Source organism: Sus scrofa, chromosome 17 (assembly GCF_000003025.6).
Source record: "Sus scrofa isolate TJ Tabasco breed Duroc chromosome 17, Sscrofa11.1, whole genome shotgun sequence".
Lineage (NCBI taxonomy): Eukaryota > Metazoa > Chordata > Mammalia > Artiodactyla > Suidae > Sus > Sus scrofa.
Genome location: NC_010459.5, coordinates 30,640,184 through 30,657,777, shown reverse-complemented (window position 1 = coordinate 30,657,777; position 17,594 = coordinate 30,640,184). Strand labels below are relative to the sequence as shown.

Here is a 17,594-nt window from a genome sequence, read left to right as displayed (position 1 = left end):
GCCTCTACCCAGAGCACTGCAGCTGGTTAACCTTCTCAGACAAGCAGTGCGTGGGCCTCGTAGACGGCCAGACCTGCACACCTGCCTGGACGTTACCCCTGCCCCCGCCCCACCGCCTCCTTCTCCGCCCCAGCCGCTTCCCTCTACCTGAGAAGCGTTCTCACCCATCGAAGCCACAAAGACATGTCCTTACCCTCTGACCACGGACTTCCTCCTGAGGGTCTTTCCCTCCCACTGACAGGGAACAGCCCTTCTCTCCCTACACCCATGCCCTGGAGGAACCCCCACCCCCTGCGGCTGTGAAATGACCTTCCCAGCTTGGGCGCTGGCCTCTGGGCTCAGACCCCTGCAGCATCACTCTGGCCCTCCCACCCGGCCACGTGCGCGGCTGTGCATCACACCTCAGCTAATAAGCTTGTTTCTGAGCCTGTGACCCGACGCCCGTGCCTGTTCTCTAGCCCACTGAGGGCGGGACGCTGCTCTGATTCAATGTGTCGGCCCCTCATGCTGTGAATTTCTACTATTTATTTCTTCAGCAGGTCGTAGCTACTCCAATGATCCTCAGTAGACACCCTGCAATGTCAAGTTGAGGAAACCACACTGGGCAGCAGAAGCACCCCAAACTGTCCCCACATGTGCACTTCCAGCCTCATGTGGCCTTAGGACCACCTGCCCCCTTGCCCTACTCACTTTCGCCAGTGACCACTCTCCCCTGTATCTGGGATATTAGCGGAATCCCCTGGACCTGCCAGCACTGTCAATTCTTGATCCATCTTAGCCCCTTCCTGATGGCAGGGACCTTGGGTCCTTTGACCAGAATCCCTGCTGAAACCCCTTCTTCTTTCTCAGCCTTGCTTCTTCCACAAATTCTGAATGAAAGGTGCCTGGAGGGCTTCAGGCTCTCTGCATATTCTCGTCCTGGCTTTGCACCCTGACCTTCATTTGGCTTTATGCCCCCGGGAGCCCTGCACCCCACTGTCAAAGACCCATGACAAACACACGCTCTGACCTCCAACTCTTGGAACTCCTCCTCCTCCTCCACGTCATAGGAAAGTGTGTGGATTTTGATGTCTTCAGCTGAAAGGTCGATGAACTTGCCGTCGGGGTACTCCAGGCTCTCCTTGGTGGGTGACCGCTCCTCAATGAAGGTGGTCTCACAGCAGTCAGCAGCCATGCCATCCCCCCAGGAGCGCAGCACACCCTCCGAGTAGAGGATGATGTTGGGTCGATAGTGGGACTCCACCGACTGCTGGAGGGCGTTGGGGTCCAGCAGCTGCTGGACCGTCTCATTCCTGCTGCTGTCCAGGGCAGCTGGCGCCATGCTGCCCACCACCCGGCAGCTCTGGTACTGGGGCGCTGGGTACACGGACACCAGGCCATCCCTGCTCTCAGCCATGAAGCTCCTGGTGTTGATCAGGCCGTTCCTCTTGCTGGCCTCGCTGAGCTTGCTGTGTACCAGCCCGCTCTTCTGCTCCACGACTCCGGCCATGGTGCTGTCCCTCCCTGACCAGGCGGCAGGCTGGTGGGCTGGACTGGAGGGTCACGCTTGCCTCACAGGGCCCATTTCTCCTGGAGGAGGAACAAACCAGAGATGAGACAAGAAAATCACACCTGCAAAACTGCATCAGCCAGACCCTGGTTGTTTCAGCATGTCCCATCCTGGTCGCCAGTGGGCAGAGCAGCTGATCCAGTCCTACCTATTCTGCCAATTTCAGAAAGGCTCCCCCACCCACGGCAGCAGTCGGAGTGAGCCAGAAATGAACTTCTCACATCTCTCTAAATCCTGTGCTTTCAGATGAAGGAGATGCAGCAGGAACTGGAACTACTGCCGCTCTAGAGAAACCCATGATTTCAGCCAACCCCCGAAACCTGAGGGCAAACCCACCCGCATTAGCCTGGACCACAGGGGGCAGGTGGCTGTTCATCCCTGATGGGGAACAACTTTCTCAGGTCAGTGGCTTTTCATCTGAGCAACTTTGGTTATCCAAAGGTGGATAACCTGGGGAAAAAAACAAACAAACCGTGTCATTCAGAAGAATAACAAAATCAGATTGGTCATCAGATGTTGATGAAATGCTTTAGAACAAAGCCAGTGGAGGAACACAGAAGATTCAGAGGGAGGAAGATGGGAGTCAAAGATTTTATTTTATTTTATTTTATTATTTAATTTATTTATTTTTTCTTTTTGCCATTTCTTGGGCCGCTCCCGTGGCATATGGAGGTTCCCAGGCTAGGGGTCGAATTGGAGCTGTAGCCCCTGGCCTATGCCAGAGCCACAGCAACGTGGGATCCAAGCCGAGTCTGCGACCTACACCACAGCTCATGGCAATGCCGGATCGTTAACCCACTGAGCAAGGGCAGGGATCGAACCCGCAACCTCCTGGTTCCTAGTCGGATTCGTTAACCACTGCGCCACGACAGGAACGCCATCAAAGATTTTATATCGACTCAAACTGGCTTGGAGCTCCTCTAGGTCAAAGACAGGCTCCAGGCTGCAGTTCTTCCCGGAGTCCTGGGTCCTGCATCACGCCCACGAGCCCCTGATGAGTAATTACAGAGGTTTGTGAACGTGGGCTACAGCCTGATCCTCAAAGAAGTGACCAGAACCTCACCCACGAAGGCGGAATCCTCCTTCTTTCTCAATCAGGAGAAATTGCTTGGTCGTTACCCTGGAGACGCGGGTAACCTGAAAACTCTCTAACCTTAGACCTTGTGACGGAATCTGAGGCACTTTTCTTATTTATAAACACCTTACTTAGGAAGAAGCCATTCCAGCTGGAAGTTCCGTGTCCTGTGGGGAAAAGTGTCCCCCACATTTCTGGTGGGAAGGCTGTTCTTTTAAAAATCACAGCGTTATTGAGATATAAGTCACCAGCATAAAATTCACCTGACTTTTTTTTTTTTTTTTTTGTCTTTTTGCTATTTCTCGGGCCACTCCCGTGGCATATGGAGGTTCCCAGGCTAGGGGTCGAATTGGAGCTGTAGCCGCCGGCCTACGCCAGAGCCACAGCAACACGGGATCCGAGCCGAGTCTGCAACCTACACCACAGCTCACGGCAACGCAGGATCATTAACCCACTGAGCAAGGGCAGGGATCGAACCTGCAACCTCCTGGTTCCTAGTCGGATTTGTTAACCACTGCGCCACGACGGGAACTCCAAATTCACCTGACTTTTAAACTGTACAATTGCATGGGTTGCAGTATATTTACAGAGTTGTGCAACCCTCACCCCTAATTCCAGAATATTGTCCTTACTTCAGACGCAGTAAGCAGCCACGCACCCCATCTCCCCCCACACCCCAGCACCCACCAGTCTACGTACTATCTCTATGGACTTGATCATGCTGGACATTTCATGTAAACGGAATCATCCATGTGGCATCTGTGGTGTGCTCCTCTCACGGAGTGTCATGTGGTCAGGGTGCATCACGTGTGAACGTGTTGGTGCTGCATTCCTTCCGTGCCTGAGTCGGCCTCCTGGGGGGCTGCCCTGAATTTTGTGTTCGGGGGGAGGTTGTTTTCATTGAGATTCTGTGTAATACTGGACTGACTCCGGCTGCATCTCTCTTGTGGAATAGATGGTAAAATGATGCATTATTTTTCTGACAAATACATAGTCAGAATGAAAATGTCTTCAAAACAGAACAAAGCAAAACAAATGCCTAGTCTGCACCTCTGGAGCGTGGGAAAGACACTTCGAGGAAGGCCCCGGACACACAGTGACAGATGCCATAGACATGTGGTGAGCAGAGGCGGGGTTTCCCAACACCAGCCAGACCAGAGATGCCCATGGGCCACGTGACCCCCTGACAAAGGGGCACTGTGGGCTGAGCCTGGACAAAAAGTCCGACCTCAATGCAGTGGGCACTTTGGTACTTCTGAGTTTCACCCAGAACAAGGCACCCAGGCTGCAGCCATAGCCTCCGCCTTGCTCATCGGAAATGGGTTCTGAGCGAGGTGATGCTCTATTTGCCTCTGGCCCCACCACACACGTCCTTTGAAAGAATCCTAGTGGGAGTTCCCGTTGTGGTGCAGCGGAAACGAGTCGGACTAGGAACCATGAGGTTGCAGGTTCCATCCCTGGCCTTGCTCAGTGGGTTAAGGATCTGGCATTGCCATGAGCTGTGGTGTAGGTCGAAGAGGTGGCTCGGATTCTGCATGGCTATGGCTGTGGCGTAGGCCGACAGCTGGAGCTCCGATTCGACCCCAAGCCTGGGAACCCCCATATGCCGGGTGCAGCCCTCTGTCTGTGCAGAAGCTGGGGTGAGATACTCCAGCTTGTACTTCCCTCCAACTTGTTTCTAATGTTTAAGAGATGCTCTGCTCTGAGGAAATAGCTAGGAGAAAATTAAAAGAATGTTTTGGGAATCCGAGTTGTAAATGTATTTATTTCCCAATCAACAAAGGCAAGAACAATGAAGTAAAGACGAATGAAGAATTATACCTCCTCCGATTAGTTGTCCTTTTCTCTGAGCCTGCGAACAGGTCTAGATTTTAAAGAAATCTGTGTCTCTCCCAACCCACCTCCTACTCTCTCCTCCCCGCACCTTCCATGGGGAGACCTGAAAATCTACCCTGCCGGGCTGGGGCCTTGTTTAGTGATGGGGGGCGGGGGGGCTTCACAAAGTAGCCGCTGATGTCTGTGCCTCTGTGGCTGATTAAGATCCTTATGAGCCACAGATTTTTGTGCAGTGACAGTCACATTTAACACACAGAACCACCTTGAGAGCAGCAGCTCCGAGTCAAAAGAGAATAGAGCAAACTAGCTTGGCAGTTGATGAGAAAATTAAACTAATTAGCAGATCAGTTTAGCAGGACACTTGGGATGGGTGACAGGCCTGGACTGCTCCTAGTACGATTCTCCTCCTGCAGCTCAATTAGCAAAGCATTAGGAGGGTGCCAGGTGTGGGGTCTTCCCTAAACGCCGACACTGTCAGGAGCCTTTTGTGTCAACAGCAAAACTTCCCTCCTGCTAAGCAAATAATACATGCCTCTCCACCAACGCCCAAGTGTTGAGAGAAAAATGCTGCTTGCGAATCCTCATTAAAACAATTAAAATTTGCCTTTAGCACAAACACACAGAAAAGCCTGGGATTTGGCAGTGGAGATAGTTAATGAAGCATTCAGAAGCAGATCAGTTATTGTTATTTAACGTATAAATGGCTCATTATAATTGCAAAATGCTGCGTCACCCAACTCATCGCTTCTGGTGGCCTGGGACTTCCAGCTCCCACAGCTGATCTCCAGGCTCCTGTCGGGAGCCAGGCTTTGTCACAGCACCTCTGGGAAGAGTGCAGCAATCAAGACTGATTCGTTAACATCAGAGAAATGCAGAGGGATTGCTGTGATGTTGGAAGTGAAAAAACCTCCACATTAGCACCACCGCTGTCTGTGAAGGTTGTGCCAACTTCCTTTAACTTTGTGAGTCTCCATCTCAGACTTAAGGAAGATGTTTCGGGAAGAGCCTTCTTCTCCATTAGCCCCTCCATGTTTATCTTCATCACCTCCACCATTTCATCACCTTCACTCCACTACCACCACCACCACCACCTCCACTTCCACCACCAACACCACCAACACCATCACCACCATCATCACCACCACCATCACCTTAACCACCTCCACCACCACCAACATCATCACCACCACCACCACCACCATCACCTTCACCTCTACCACCACCATCATCACCTCCACCACCACCATCACCTTCACCTCCACCACCTCCACCACCAACTATCACCTTCACCACTTCCACCACCACCACTACTACCATCACCTTAACCACCTCCACCACCACCATCACCACCACCACCACCATCACCTCCACCACAACCACCACTAACATCACCACCACCGCTAATATCACCACCACCATCACCATCAACAGTAATGACACCCCACCTCACCCCACCCCCAACTCTATAGTTGAGAGATAGGGAGGTCACTTATATGCTCAAAGAATTCAGTGAGAAGGCTGTGAACGAGGACAGAGACTCACCACCGGTGAGTGAGAGAGACAGAAGCTTTGCAGGTAAGTATTCTTGTCCCCTAGATTTTGTGGGGGACCTGCTGCCTTGGGCAGGGGCTGGGGTGACCTCATCTGAGAACCTGCAGCCACAAGCCTCAGGCCCTGAGTCTTCCACTCAGTTTGGAGTGTTTGGGGCTGGGGATCCCTGCCCTGATTCTTGGCAGAAGCTAATGCAAACTCCTTCTGGAAGAATATGCTAAAGATGGGTCTCAGAAAATGTCCACAGATCATGCTATGAGGAACCTGAGTCTGGGATTAAGCACTCAAGGAAATAACCCAGAGTCAACAAGGACAAGCAAATGCTCCACGATCAGGATCACATTGGCTGCAGGTACTGGCATCAGATGCAGGGTATGGAATACATGTGATTACTGTGTTAAAAATGAAAGACTTAAAACTTCCAAAGTAAAAAAAAAAATTGTGACATGAAAACCTCCATGGATAGACTGCCCCTTCTGGCATTAAAATGGACAAGAGGCTCTGAGGGATTAGATCAGGATTAGAACACACTTGGAGACACCACTGGTTGTGAAGGAAAATCACCAAAGATCATTGCTTTCCATAAAGAACCACAGGAAGGGGAGGCGTGTAGGGTGATAACAGTAACAATGACAGTGGGTGACCAGCCCTGATAGAGACACAAGATGAGGAGTTGACCCTGGACCCCTATTCTCAGCGAAGACTCTTGATGGACGTGGTCTCAGTGTAAGCTGCGTTAGGATCACTGTGAGAGCTCATCAAGGCATAGATTCCCACACCCCCAGTAGAGTTTCTCATTCCACGTGGAGTGGGATCTGAATGCCTGTGTTTCTAAGAAATTCCAGGTGACACAGAAGCTGATCCATGGACCACACTTCGAGAACCACTGTTGTGCAGGTTCTGACCTTGTGACAAGTAAGTGATGACCTCTGGCCACAGGCAGAAACAGAGTCAGAGCTCTAGGGTGGAAAGCCCTCCAAACTGGAGCACATAATAGAGATCAAGCAATGAGCTAACAGTTAAAGCCCCCCCACCCCCAACAAAGACTGCACATCCCCCGTGAGGAAGAATGAGCAGGGGAAAAAAAAAAAAGGCATGAACAATCAAGGACTTCAGATATTGGAATATAGGACAATCGTTAAGAAAAATATTTATGGAAATATTGGTCAAGATACAGAGTTACAAAATCATAGAAATACTTTGTAAAATATTTACAAAAATACAAATATTTAAAGATGAGTAAGTAACACGAGATTATCAGTTAAATAGAAAAAATCAAAATGGTTTGAATTTTAGCAAGTGAAAATATTGAGCTGGAGTAAAAACATAGCGGAAGAATTAAAATAGCAAAATAGACACAACTGAAGAAAAAAATAAACTGGAAGATAGATTTGAGAAAAATACCCAGAATGCATTACTAAAAGAACAAGAGAGAGAAAATATAACTGGTTGGTTAAGAGTGTGGAACATAGAATAAGAAAGAAGGTTCGACCCACCCTGAGTAGGAGCCCCAGAAAAGAAGAATGGACAGTGGCGAGAAGACAAGGAATTCTCAAAGGGGCATTATCTGTGAGGTTTTTCAGGAATGAAGAGAAACAAACACAAAATCACTGATAAACTCAGGAAATGCCACATAGACATGCTTAGTCAAACTGATGAAAACGAATTTCAAGGAGACTTTATTTATTTATTTATTTATTTAATTTATTTGCTTTTTCAGGGCCACACCTGCGGCACACGGAAGTTCCCAGGCTAGGGGTTGAATCAGAGCTACAGCCACTGTGCCTACAACCACAGCTCACGGCAACACCGGATCCTTAACTCACTGAGCAAGGCCAGGGATTGAGCCTGCATCGTCATGGATCCTAGTTGGGTTCGTTAACCGCTGAGCCACGAAGGGAACTCCCGACTTCAAGGAGACTTCAAAACCAGTCGGAGGGGAGTTCCTATTGTGGTGCAGTGGTTAACGAATCCGACTAGGAACCATGAGGTTGCGGGTTCCATCCCTGGCCTTGCTCAGTGGGTTAATGATCCAGTGTTTCCGTGAGCTGTGGTGTGGGTCGCAGATGCGGCTCGGATCCAGCGTTGCTGTGGCTCTGGCGTAGGCGGGCGGCTACAGCTCTGATTAGACCCCTAGCCTGGGAACCTCCATATGCTGCGGGAGTGGCCCAAGAAATTTCAAAAAGACAAAGAAAAAAAAACAAAACCAAAAACCAGTCAGAGGAAAAGGGTAGATAATTTATTCAGCAACAAACACAGAAGGAAGCCAGGAGATGTTGCCTTCGACATGTTGAGAGAAAGCAGCCATTTTAACTGTAAAAAATACTGTTATCGGCATATGGAGGTTCCCAGGCTAGGGGTCCAGTTGGAGCTACAGCTGCCAGCCTATGCCACAGCCACAGCAACGCCAGATCTCAGCCGTGTCTGCGACCTACACCACAGCTCATGGCAACACTGGATCCTCGACCAGGTGATCGAGGCCAGGAATCGAACCTACAACCTCATCGTTCCTAGCTGGATTCCTTTCCACTGCACCAAGATGGGAAATTCCGATATAATACCACTATCTTTCAAGGACGAAGCCAAATAAGACATTTACAGATTAAGAAATGGAGACTTAAGCTGAAAGGAATTCTAAAGGATGTGCTTCAGAAAGAAGAGAAACAACTTTGGTGGGCAGGACTGATGATGAGGAAAACTAACCCATGTTCGTAGATTCAAACAAATAAGAGAATACACAACCCTCACCTCTAAATTGTAAGGTTTGTTTAAAAAATTTAAACACTGGAAAACAATAGTATGTAAATCAGGAGGTGGGTGATACTAAGATCCTTTCAATGTTCCAGAAATGTGTTAAATTCTTCGGTTTTAGACTTAGGTTAAATATGCCTGGGTAAATTTGAAAGCTAATTACCAGATGAATAAGAATAGTATACACAGTTCACAGTAGGAGAGAGAAAAATGTGCGTAAGACTGAACAAAATAGAGCAGGACAAAAATAAAAATAAAAGTTGAAGTAACAAAGGAAAATACACCAGTATTCGCAACAGCCATTAATTAGAATTGCCAGTTAAAATAAATTTTTACTCTGGATTGAAAGCACTATCCAGACATATGTTTTTTATTAGAGACACACCTAAAGCATAAGGACAAGGAAATACTGAAAGCAAAAGGATGGGAAATATGTATACAAGAAAAATCTTGAGCAGAAAATAAACCTGGCGCAGTTTAGTGAATCTAAAACAAAGTCAACACCACGAAGTAATAAATGTCGATACATAGTAACATGGATACCACACAGTGAGAGGTTCAATCCACGAGCCCGGATGCTCAGTTCCCGTGCATTCAACTCATGTCGCAGGCAATAGAGCAAAACTGATAGAAGTTCAGGGATTAGGTCATATCTTCACCACCAAAAAAGAGACTTCAAAACACTATAGGAGTTCCCGTTGTGGCATAGCAGAAACGAATCCAACTAGTATCCATGAGGACTCGGGTTCGATCCCTGGCCTTGCTCAGTGGGTTGGGGATCCGGTGTTGCCGTGAGCTGTGGCGTAGGTCGCAGACGCGGCTCGGATCTTGAGTTGCTGTGGCTGTGGCATAGGCTGGCAGCTGTAGCTCCGATTTGACCACTAGCCTGGGAACCTCCATATGCCGCAGGTGTGGCCCCCAAATGCAAAAACAAAACAAAACAAAAACACACTCTCTAAATTATGTCAAGAAATAAATAGACCACAATAAGAAAGACATGGAATATTAAAAAACAAAACAAAACAAAAACACTAGCAATTTAATCAATGAGCATATATAAAGCTCTGCATCCAACAGTTAGAGAAAAGATTCTTCCAGGCACTCGCGTATTTCCTTTTTCTCTATTTCTCCTTCTCTCTCCTTCTTTCTCTCCCTTCCAGAAATGGATCAAGGACCAACAATTTCAAATAATTAGTATCTTATAGCCCGCGTTCTGGAACCACAACGCAGCTGATATAAAAGTCAATATATTTAGCAAAAACCACTGTCATCTGGAAGTGAAGAAAAAAGAAATACTTTCTTAATGACCATTGGACTATAGAAGAATCATAACCAAATATAAAATGATTTAGAACTGAATCATATGGAGAAAACTACATATGAAAACAAATTACGTATGAAAACCTAGGAGTGCAGGTGAAAAGATACTCAGAGGGAAGTAGATAAAGTGCACATATTAAGGACAATAGGAGCCAAAACATAAGCGTCGACATGCAAATCAACACATTAGCCAAAGTAAGGACAATAAAGAGAAAAAACACATGTGACAGGTGGCAATAAAGCTAAGAGCAGAAACATTGAAACTGAAGGCAGAGCACCACACAGGGAACCAGCCAAGCCAAAGTCCGTTCTTTGAAAAACAAGCCTCTGGCCCTAAAGAGGGGACCCCGGACGAGGGACTCAGCTCACTGGTTTCCTCTGCTCTCTTGAACACCTCTTTAAAATATGACTAAAAGAATAAGAAAGGTTCTTAAGAGAAAGTAGTAACACGTACTTAACAAAATAAAGAATGTTGCAAAGCCACAGCTGAGCTGCAGAAGGAACCCCGGCAGCCTGGAGCCGGAGGGGAGGAGGGCGGCAGCTGAGGGGACGGGCGCCCAGGCTGACAGCAGGGTGTCCAGCAGAAAGGCACCAGCGGGAGAGACTGGGGGTCCTACTTTCACATCGGGGGGACCACGCTGAGCTATGCACCCAAGGAAGCAATCATTCGAGGGGGAGCAAAACCAAAAAGGAAACAAAATGTTAAATATTTCCAGTACCCAGACAATTCATCTCACACACCCTCTCTCTAAACAAGTAGCTCGCACATTTACTCCAGAAGAAATGATACGGGAAAGCAAGGAAGTGGGTAATCAGGAATAAAAGGAAGAGTGAATATCCAGAAATGAATAAAAAGAAACCCTGTCTAGCAGCTGTCCTGCAGCAATCGGTCCAATTTATCCTGGACATCTGTGGGCTCCACAAAGGCCACGTTCAAGAACAGGAGAGGACAGCCTTGGAACAGGGAGGTGCTGGGGATGCGGGGCGGGGGTGGGGGGAGGCACAGCTCCTCTCCCTCGGTGTCCCAAGAAGGACACCTAACAAACTCAACCAGAAAGACTGCAAGGGTTCCATGGTTTGAATACAAAGAAAATAAATTGCTGGTACCTGGGGCGGCTGTGAAAGGTAACAAGAGAACCCACTGACCCTGGGCACTGGGAACACTCCTGGTGCCCAGGAGCTGACTCTGGAAACTCGTGTAGGGGAAACTGTAGGCATCACTGCCACGTGGCTTTACAGTCAGGAATGCTTACGGGATCACAGGGATGACTATTTCCTGATTTAACATTTGGAATCAACACAGTTAAAAAACAGATTTATAAGGTTACCAGTCCTGACAGCGTGGCCATCATTATCCTCATCATTTGGCCAAGCAGCTCAGGGCCTCTCTAAACACGCGGCACTGCCCTAAAATCCTCTGAAGGATTTTCTGGTTTGATTTTCCAAGTAACCCCTCGAAGGGGGTGTTACCCTGACTCTCATTCCATTGATGCGGAAACTAAGGTCCCCAAGGCTAGGTCACCTGTGCCTTGCCTGTCACCTGGAGGCAGGTGACCCTGTTTTGGGTGCTGGCTCTCAGCCACTAAGCGAGACCCACTCATTCTTTTTTTTTTTTTTTTTTTTTTTTTTTTTTTTGCTTTTTAGGGCTGCACTCGTGGCATATAGAGGTTTCCAGGCTAGGGGTCGAATCAGAACTACAGCTGCTGGCCTACAGCAGAACCATAGCAACGCCAGATCCAAGCCACATCTGTGACCTCCGCCACAGCTCATGGCAACGCTGGATCTTTAACCCACTGAGCAAGGCCAGGGATCAAACACGCAACTTCATGGTTCCCAGTCGGATTGTTTCTGCTGTGCCACGTCAGGAACTCCGAGACCTACTCATTCTAATGGAGAGTTGAGGACGCAGCCCACCCCTGGGGAAGGATGTGGTACGAAGGATGAAGACAGGAGATGGGTTTAATGATACCAATTTACAGACACAATAGTGACAGACCGATGGAAGAACTCAAAATTGCACAACCTGAGAGGCTGGGGGAGGGGAAGGAGGTGGGCGTGGTGTCAGTGACCGAGAGGTCTAGGCTCAAGTAAGTTCAATTCTCCTCTTTCACAGAAGACTCCATCGGACAGAATCTAAAGCCCATAGAGCAAGCAGGGACCAATGCCCAGCAGTCAAGGTGTCCTGGAGGCTGCCAGGAGGGGGCACAGGGTGGGGCTGCCTCTGGGGAGCAGGTTGGGGATACAGCGGGTGTGTCAGGACCTGGGGAAGAGGTCTGGAGTTTTCACTGCTATTTCATCTGCTGCTTAATATTTTACCATGTCTCTGCTATCCCGGCCAAAATTATCCCACAAAATATTTTGAAAATCACCTATGGAGAAATCAGAAGCCTTGTGCATTGCTGGCGAGAGTGTAAGATGGTGGAGCCACCACGGAAAACAGCTTGGTGGTTTGTCAACAATTAAACATGGAGCTACCCCATGATCCAGCACTTCCACTTCTTGGTATTTATCCAAAAGAACTGAAAGCCGGGGTCTCAAGGAGAAATGTGTGCATCATGTTCATAACAGCACTACTCACAGTAGCCGCAAGATGGAGGGAGCCCACGTGTCCATCAGCAGACAAGCAAAATGTGATCTGTTCACACAATGGAATATTACTCAGCCTTAAAAAGGAAGGAAATTCTGACACAGGCTGCAACATGGATGAACCTTGAAAACATGATGCTGTGTGAAATAAGCCAGATGCACAAACGCAAGTCCCGTCTGATCCATTTCTCTGAGGTACCATGTAATCAAATTCACAGAGACAGAAAGTAGGTGGTAGTTACCAGGGACTTGGGGAGGGAGATGGGAAATTGTTGTTTACTAGATATCGGTGTCAATGTAGGATGATGAAAACTTCTGGAGATGGATGTGGGGGATGTTTGCACAATCATGTCAATATGCTTAATATTACTGAACTGCACATTTAAAAATGGTGAAAATTGTAAATTTTATGTCATGTGTTTGTGCATTTACCATGTGAAAAAAAAATTGACTTTCTTCAAAAAAGGAAGCAACGGAGTTCCCGTCGTGGCTCAGCAGAAACGAATCTGACTACTATCCATGAGTACGCAGGTTTGATCCCTGGCCTCGCTCAGTAGGTTATGGATCCAGCGTTGCCGTGAGCTGTGGTGTAGGTCACAGATGTGGCTCAGATCCCACATTGCTGTGGCTGTGGTGTAGGCGGGCATCTACAGCTCCGACAGGATCCCTAGCCTGGGAATTTCTATATGCTGCGGGCGCAGCCCTAAAAAGACAAAAAATAAAAATAAAATAAATAAATAAAAAATTAAAAAAAAGAAGCAACAACTTTGGTGTCCAAGTCATTAAGATAAAATAAGATAAGGTACATTTGAAGATATTTAAGTTGCATATAAATTAGTTCTTTCAGCAGTTCCCGATGTGGAGCAGTGGAAACAAATCTGACTACTATCTATGAGGATATGGGTTCGATCCCTGGCCTCACTCAGTGGGTTGGGGATCCTGCCATGCTGTGGCTGTGGCGTAGGCCAGCAGCTGCAGCTCCGATTGGACTCCTAGCCTGGGAACCTCCATATGCCACAGGTGCAGCCCTATAAAGGCAAGAAGACAAAAAAAAATCATATATAGATGATATATAAAACATATTATTTAAAAAACACATAGTCACATTAATTATGATTGTATTTAAACCCTATAATACTTTACTATCATCTTGTGCAGTCAATATTCATTTAGATTCGTCCACATAATAAAGATCTGCTCAGGAAAAAAACTTTGTCATATTTCAATGTCTCAATAGCCATGGATTATGAGATGCACCCCATTTCAGAATTTCAGGCACGTTCAAATGTGAAAAGACTGCATGTGAGGACTGGAGAAATACAATATTACGGAGACCCTCAGACTGCAACATGTACCCTGAAACCCGCAGCACGGGCTTCACCTGCAGTAGTTACAGCCTGTGTTTTGTGCAGTGGTAGGGGTGTGTGTGTGTGTGTGTGTGTGTGTGTGTGTGCAAGCAAGCGTGTGCAGGGGAAAAAGACAGAGGGAGAGAGAAATCGACAGAACACAAGGGTCTCCAGCAGGCCAGGGTCTCACGACGAATACAATTACCAGAGGATCAAAGCCACCCCTCTGTAACCACAGAAAAGACAGCACAGAAGTGGGATGCGGATTGGCTGTTGCTAGGATCCGTTTCATGGAAAGGGGGAAAAGAAAACGGCAAGAATAACATGCTTCTTACCTTCCCAAGTTCACAGAAATGGACCCAGAAGTGAGAACACGGCCAGCTCCTCATTCACATCATGAATCAGCTACTAAAGATGCCCGGGCAGCAGCACGAGGTCTCAGGTGCCCACAAATGCAAAGTGGGAGAGCGATCTGCTTTTTCCCAGGCAATGGTGTTTTTTAACAAAACCTCCAATTTGCGAAAATTACTAAAGCGATATCTGCTCACATTTTCCCCACAACGAGGTGCTTCTTCAACACAGAAACGCACTTGAGTTATTACAAAGATTAGGAAACGGATGCACCATCTCAGGCTGGCATCCGCAGCTCAGCTTCTAATCAATGAGTTCAGTAAATGCTGGGGCTGCTTCCTGGAACTTCAGGGGGAAGCAGAGGCCTGGCTTGGCCTGGGGAACATAATCCCTCAGCATCCACCTCAGAGGACAAGTCACGCGCCCATCCAGCGCCCCCATGTGGCATCCTGGGCTGACCCCCCCTGTGGCCCCCTTGGCCCCTGTAAGGTGGAGGAATGCAGCTGGGGTATGGAGCCTGCGGGGCCAGCCTGGGCTCCCTTTGGGTGGATCTGGCCCAGCGACCACGGAGGACAGGGCGGGGACATCCTCCTGGCAGGTCACCTGGGACTTTCCTTTCCACACCACCGCCACCACCGCCGGAACTGGCTTCTCAGGCGAACCCTCAATGTTCTGCATCCTCACAGTGAGGCCAGAGCTCAGGGACTCCGGGGCAGGGCACGTGGGGTCACATTCAGGACGGCCCCGTGGCCCTTTGGAGGCAGACCCACCCAGAGGCTGGGGTGCAGCAGGGCCAGAGCTGCGGAAAAGCGGAGCTGTCTCTTGGAACCAAGGCTTCTCTTTTTACAAAAACACTTTGCGGAAAGGTTAGTTAAGTCCCAAGAAGTGAGCAAAGGACACTGAGCTGGTGAGACTGTGTTTCCACCAGGACGTGGAGAATTCCTGTTAAAAAAAATTCTTACTTCTGCACAGGAAACCCAGCGTGGCTACCACACTGCCCCCAGGTTTAGCTTCTGAGCGATGGTCTCTTACCCACAGGGGTCCCAGCCCTGCCTGGGAGACAGACGACCTGCTAAGCTCTCCCCAGTTTCCCATCGTCTCAGCCCCCTCCCAAAATGCTCCTGAGGACCATCCAGCCAAGCCCAGTCCTCATAACGGCCCCCTCCTGAGGGCGTGCCCACGGATCTGCGCAGCCCCTGGACCTGAGGCAGCGGCCGAGGGTGGCTGATTGATCACATTGGACTCCAGGCTGTGCTCCTGTAGGTCTGAGCCGGTGGGCTCCCCAGAGTGGGCCTCAAAGCTGCAGAAAGAACACTGTGTGCGACTGGATCCCAAAGACCAGCGCAGAGACGAGGATCGCATTCCAAGAGGAGAATCAGAGGCTGAACCCAGAGCACCTGCCCCACCCACGTTTCTAGCCTGTTCAGTCCTGGCATCACCCGGTCATCACGTCTCTGGGGAGAAACCTGCTTTAACCACAGAGGCAGGCTCTGCATGCAGGTGCAACACAGCCTCTGATGCCTCTGTAGGCAGACTAGGTGCATAAGAAGGCAAGGGAAACATTCAGGGACAAGTGTCACAGAGAGAAGTGAAATATGGAGCCTGAAACCCAAGCAGAGGCACTGCCTCCCCGGGAGAGGCCCGTCTCGGTAAACAAGGCTCGGGCGGCAGCAGTTACACCAAGCTGGGAATCTCAAAGGACGCCTCCAGTGACAGTGCTGCCCATCAGCCCCTGGCCATCAGCTCAGGGAGGTCCTCTGGGTCTGAGACTGGGGAATGGCCTCTGCTGGAAAGGCCACATCCTGCACAACCGAGGTTTGAAATGCTATTATCTGCTCCGTCAGGAAACCCCAAGCTGAGACAGTCACATTCAAACCTCAAGTCAGGCATACACCTGCCACACACACCTCCCCGCTCAGGAAGCCTCAGCCAGAATTTCCATTAGAGGGCCGGTGAGAAGGATCACAATGTAAAAACCTAAAAACTACTGAGAAGCAACCCACCGTGCACCCCCCCTCCCCACCACCGCCCCCAGCAGAGATCAGCCTCCCAGGCTTCGGGGAAGGTGGCGTCCGAGGGAGGTGGTGAAGTCAGTCTCTTTCTAAAAGTTCAAGGTGCACGAGGAGGCGCTTAATCCACACAGGGAAAGACTCCAGGCAAACTGGGATTTCCTAAAGCAAAAATATGTAATGAATTTAAACCATAATGGGTGCGTTAATGAGCAAACCTGGCGTATCTCAGGGGCGAGTGTGACCCTGCCTGGAATCCGCGTTTGGTGGGAAATACGGGAGACCCGTGAGGAGGCAGGGGAAGCAATAGGAATGTCCCTTAATCAACTGATAGAAAAGCTGGAGGAAGAGACCGGGGATTCCAGGAGGAGAGGATGCTGAGAAGGGAGAAGCAACAAAGTCTAAAGAGATCGGAGGCTTTATCAGAACTAAGATGTAAATTCATTCACAGATTCAGAGGCACACAAGGCAGGTGATTCCACATGTACAGATCTGAGAGGAAAACCACACAAACATGTACTCCTTTTCGGAGGAAAAAGGCAAACCAAGAGTTGATTTCGCAACCACAGTCAGAGGAACCATAAGCAAATCAAAGAGACTCCGGAGAAAATGAGAAAACCCTCGGAACCTGGAGTTCGATACTCATCCTATTCTTTACAAATGAGAAAAAACTGCACTTGGCCAAAGACCGAGAATAAACCACCAACAGAGCTTCACTGAGAGGGCTACTGCAGCATGTCCTCCAGACCAACAGAAACTGCTCGCAGAAGGCAGAACTGAGATGAAGATGCAAGGGGGGGAGGAATGTGGTCAGTGGTTCGTGAGCATCAGTATCAAAAGAGAGCATGCATGGCTGCGATAGTGATGGGCTCTGGTGTCAAAAGGAAGGGACAGAACCCTCAACAGTAATGAAGATGGGAGGCTTCCAAGACCCTTACATCATTAAGGAGAAAGAGAGTCACAGCCTTCATTCTGATCTGTCCATTCCGGAAAGCGTATTAAAATTCTAAGAGTCGTAGCTAGTGATAGGAATGAAAAGTATATCTTTTAAATAAGTTTGAAGGAGAATAAACAGTTCAGGAGAAACCAGAAGTCCAAATTTTAAAATGACAACCAAACGAAATGGTGTGTGTGTGTGTGCAAGGAGTCTGTGAACCCCTCTGAGGCTGAATGAAACATGTAGCCCATCTGGTCACAAATTCCGAGTGACTGGTGTCTGT

At 48.7% G+C, this 17,594-nt stretch overlaps 1 protein-coding gene across 6 annotated transcripts in view; it reads right to left on the bottom strand.

Annotated features, from left to right (window-relative positions):
• The window catches only part of SYNDIG1 (synapse differentiation inducing 1), an 87,766-nt gene that overhangs the window by 51,610 nt on the left and 18,562 nt on the right, over window positions 1-17,594 (bottom strand). For 5 of the 6 annotated variants that reach the window (XM_005672760.3, XM_021077680.1, XM_013985133.2 and 2 more), the window contains exon 2: window positions 1,010-1,569. In XM_005672760.3, coding sequence (XP_005672817.2) covers window positions 1,010-1,489 — 480 coding nt within the window. In that variant the 5' untranslated portion in view covers window positions 1,490-1,569. Of the gene's footprint in view, window positions 1-1,009; window positions 1,570-1,885; window positions 2,054-17,594 lie in introns of those variants that run through there. The other variant, XM_021077679.1, reaches the window with a different exon arrangement.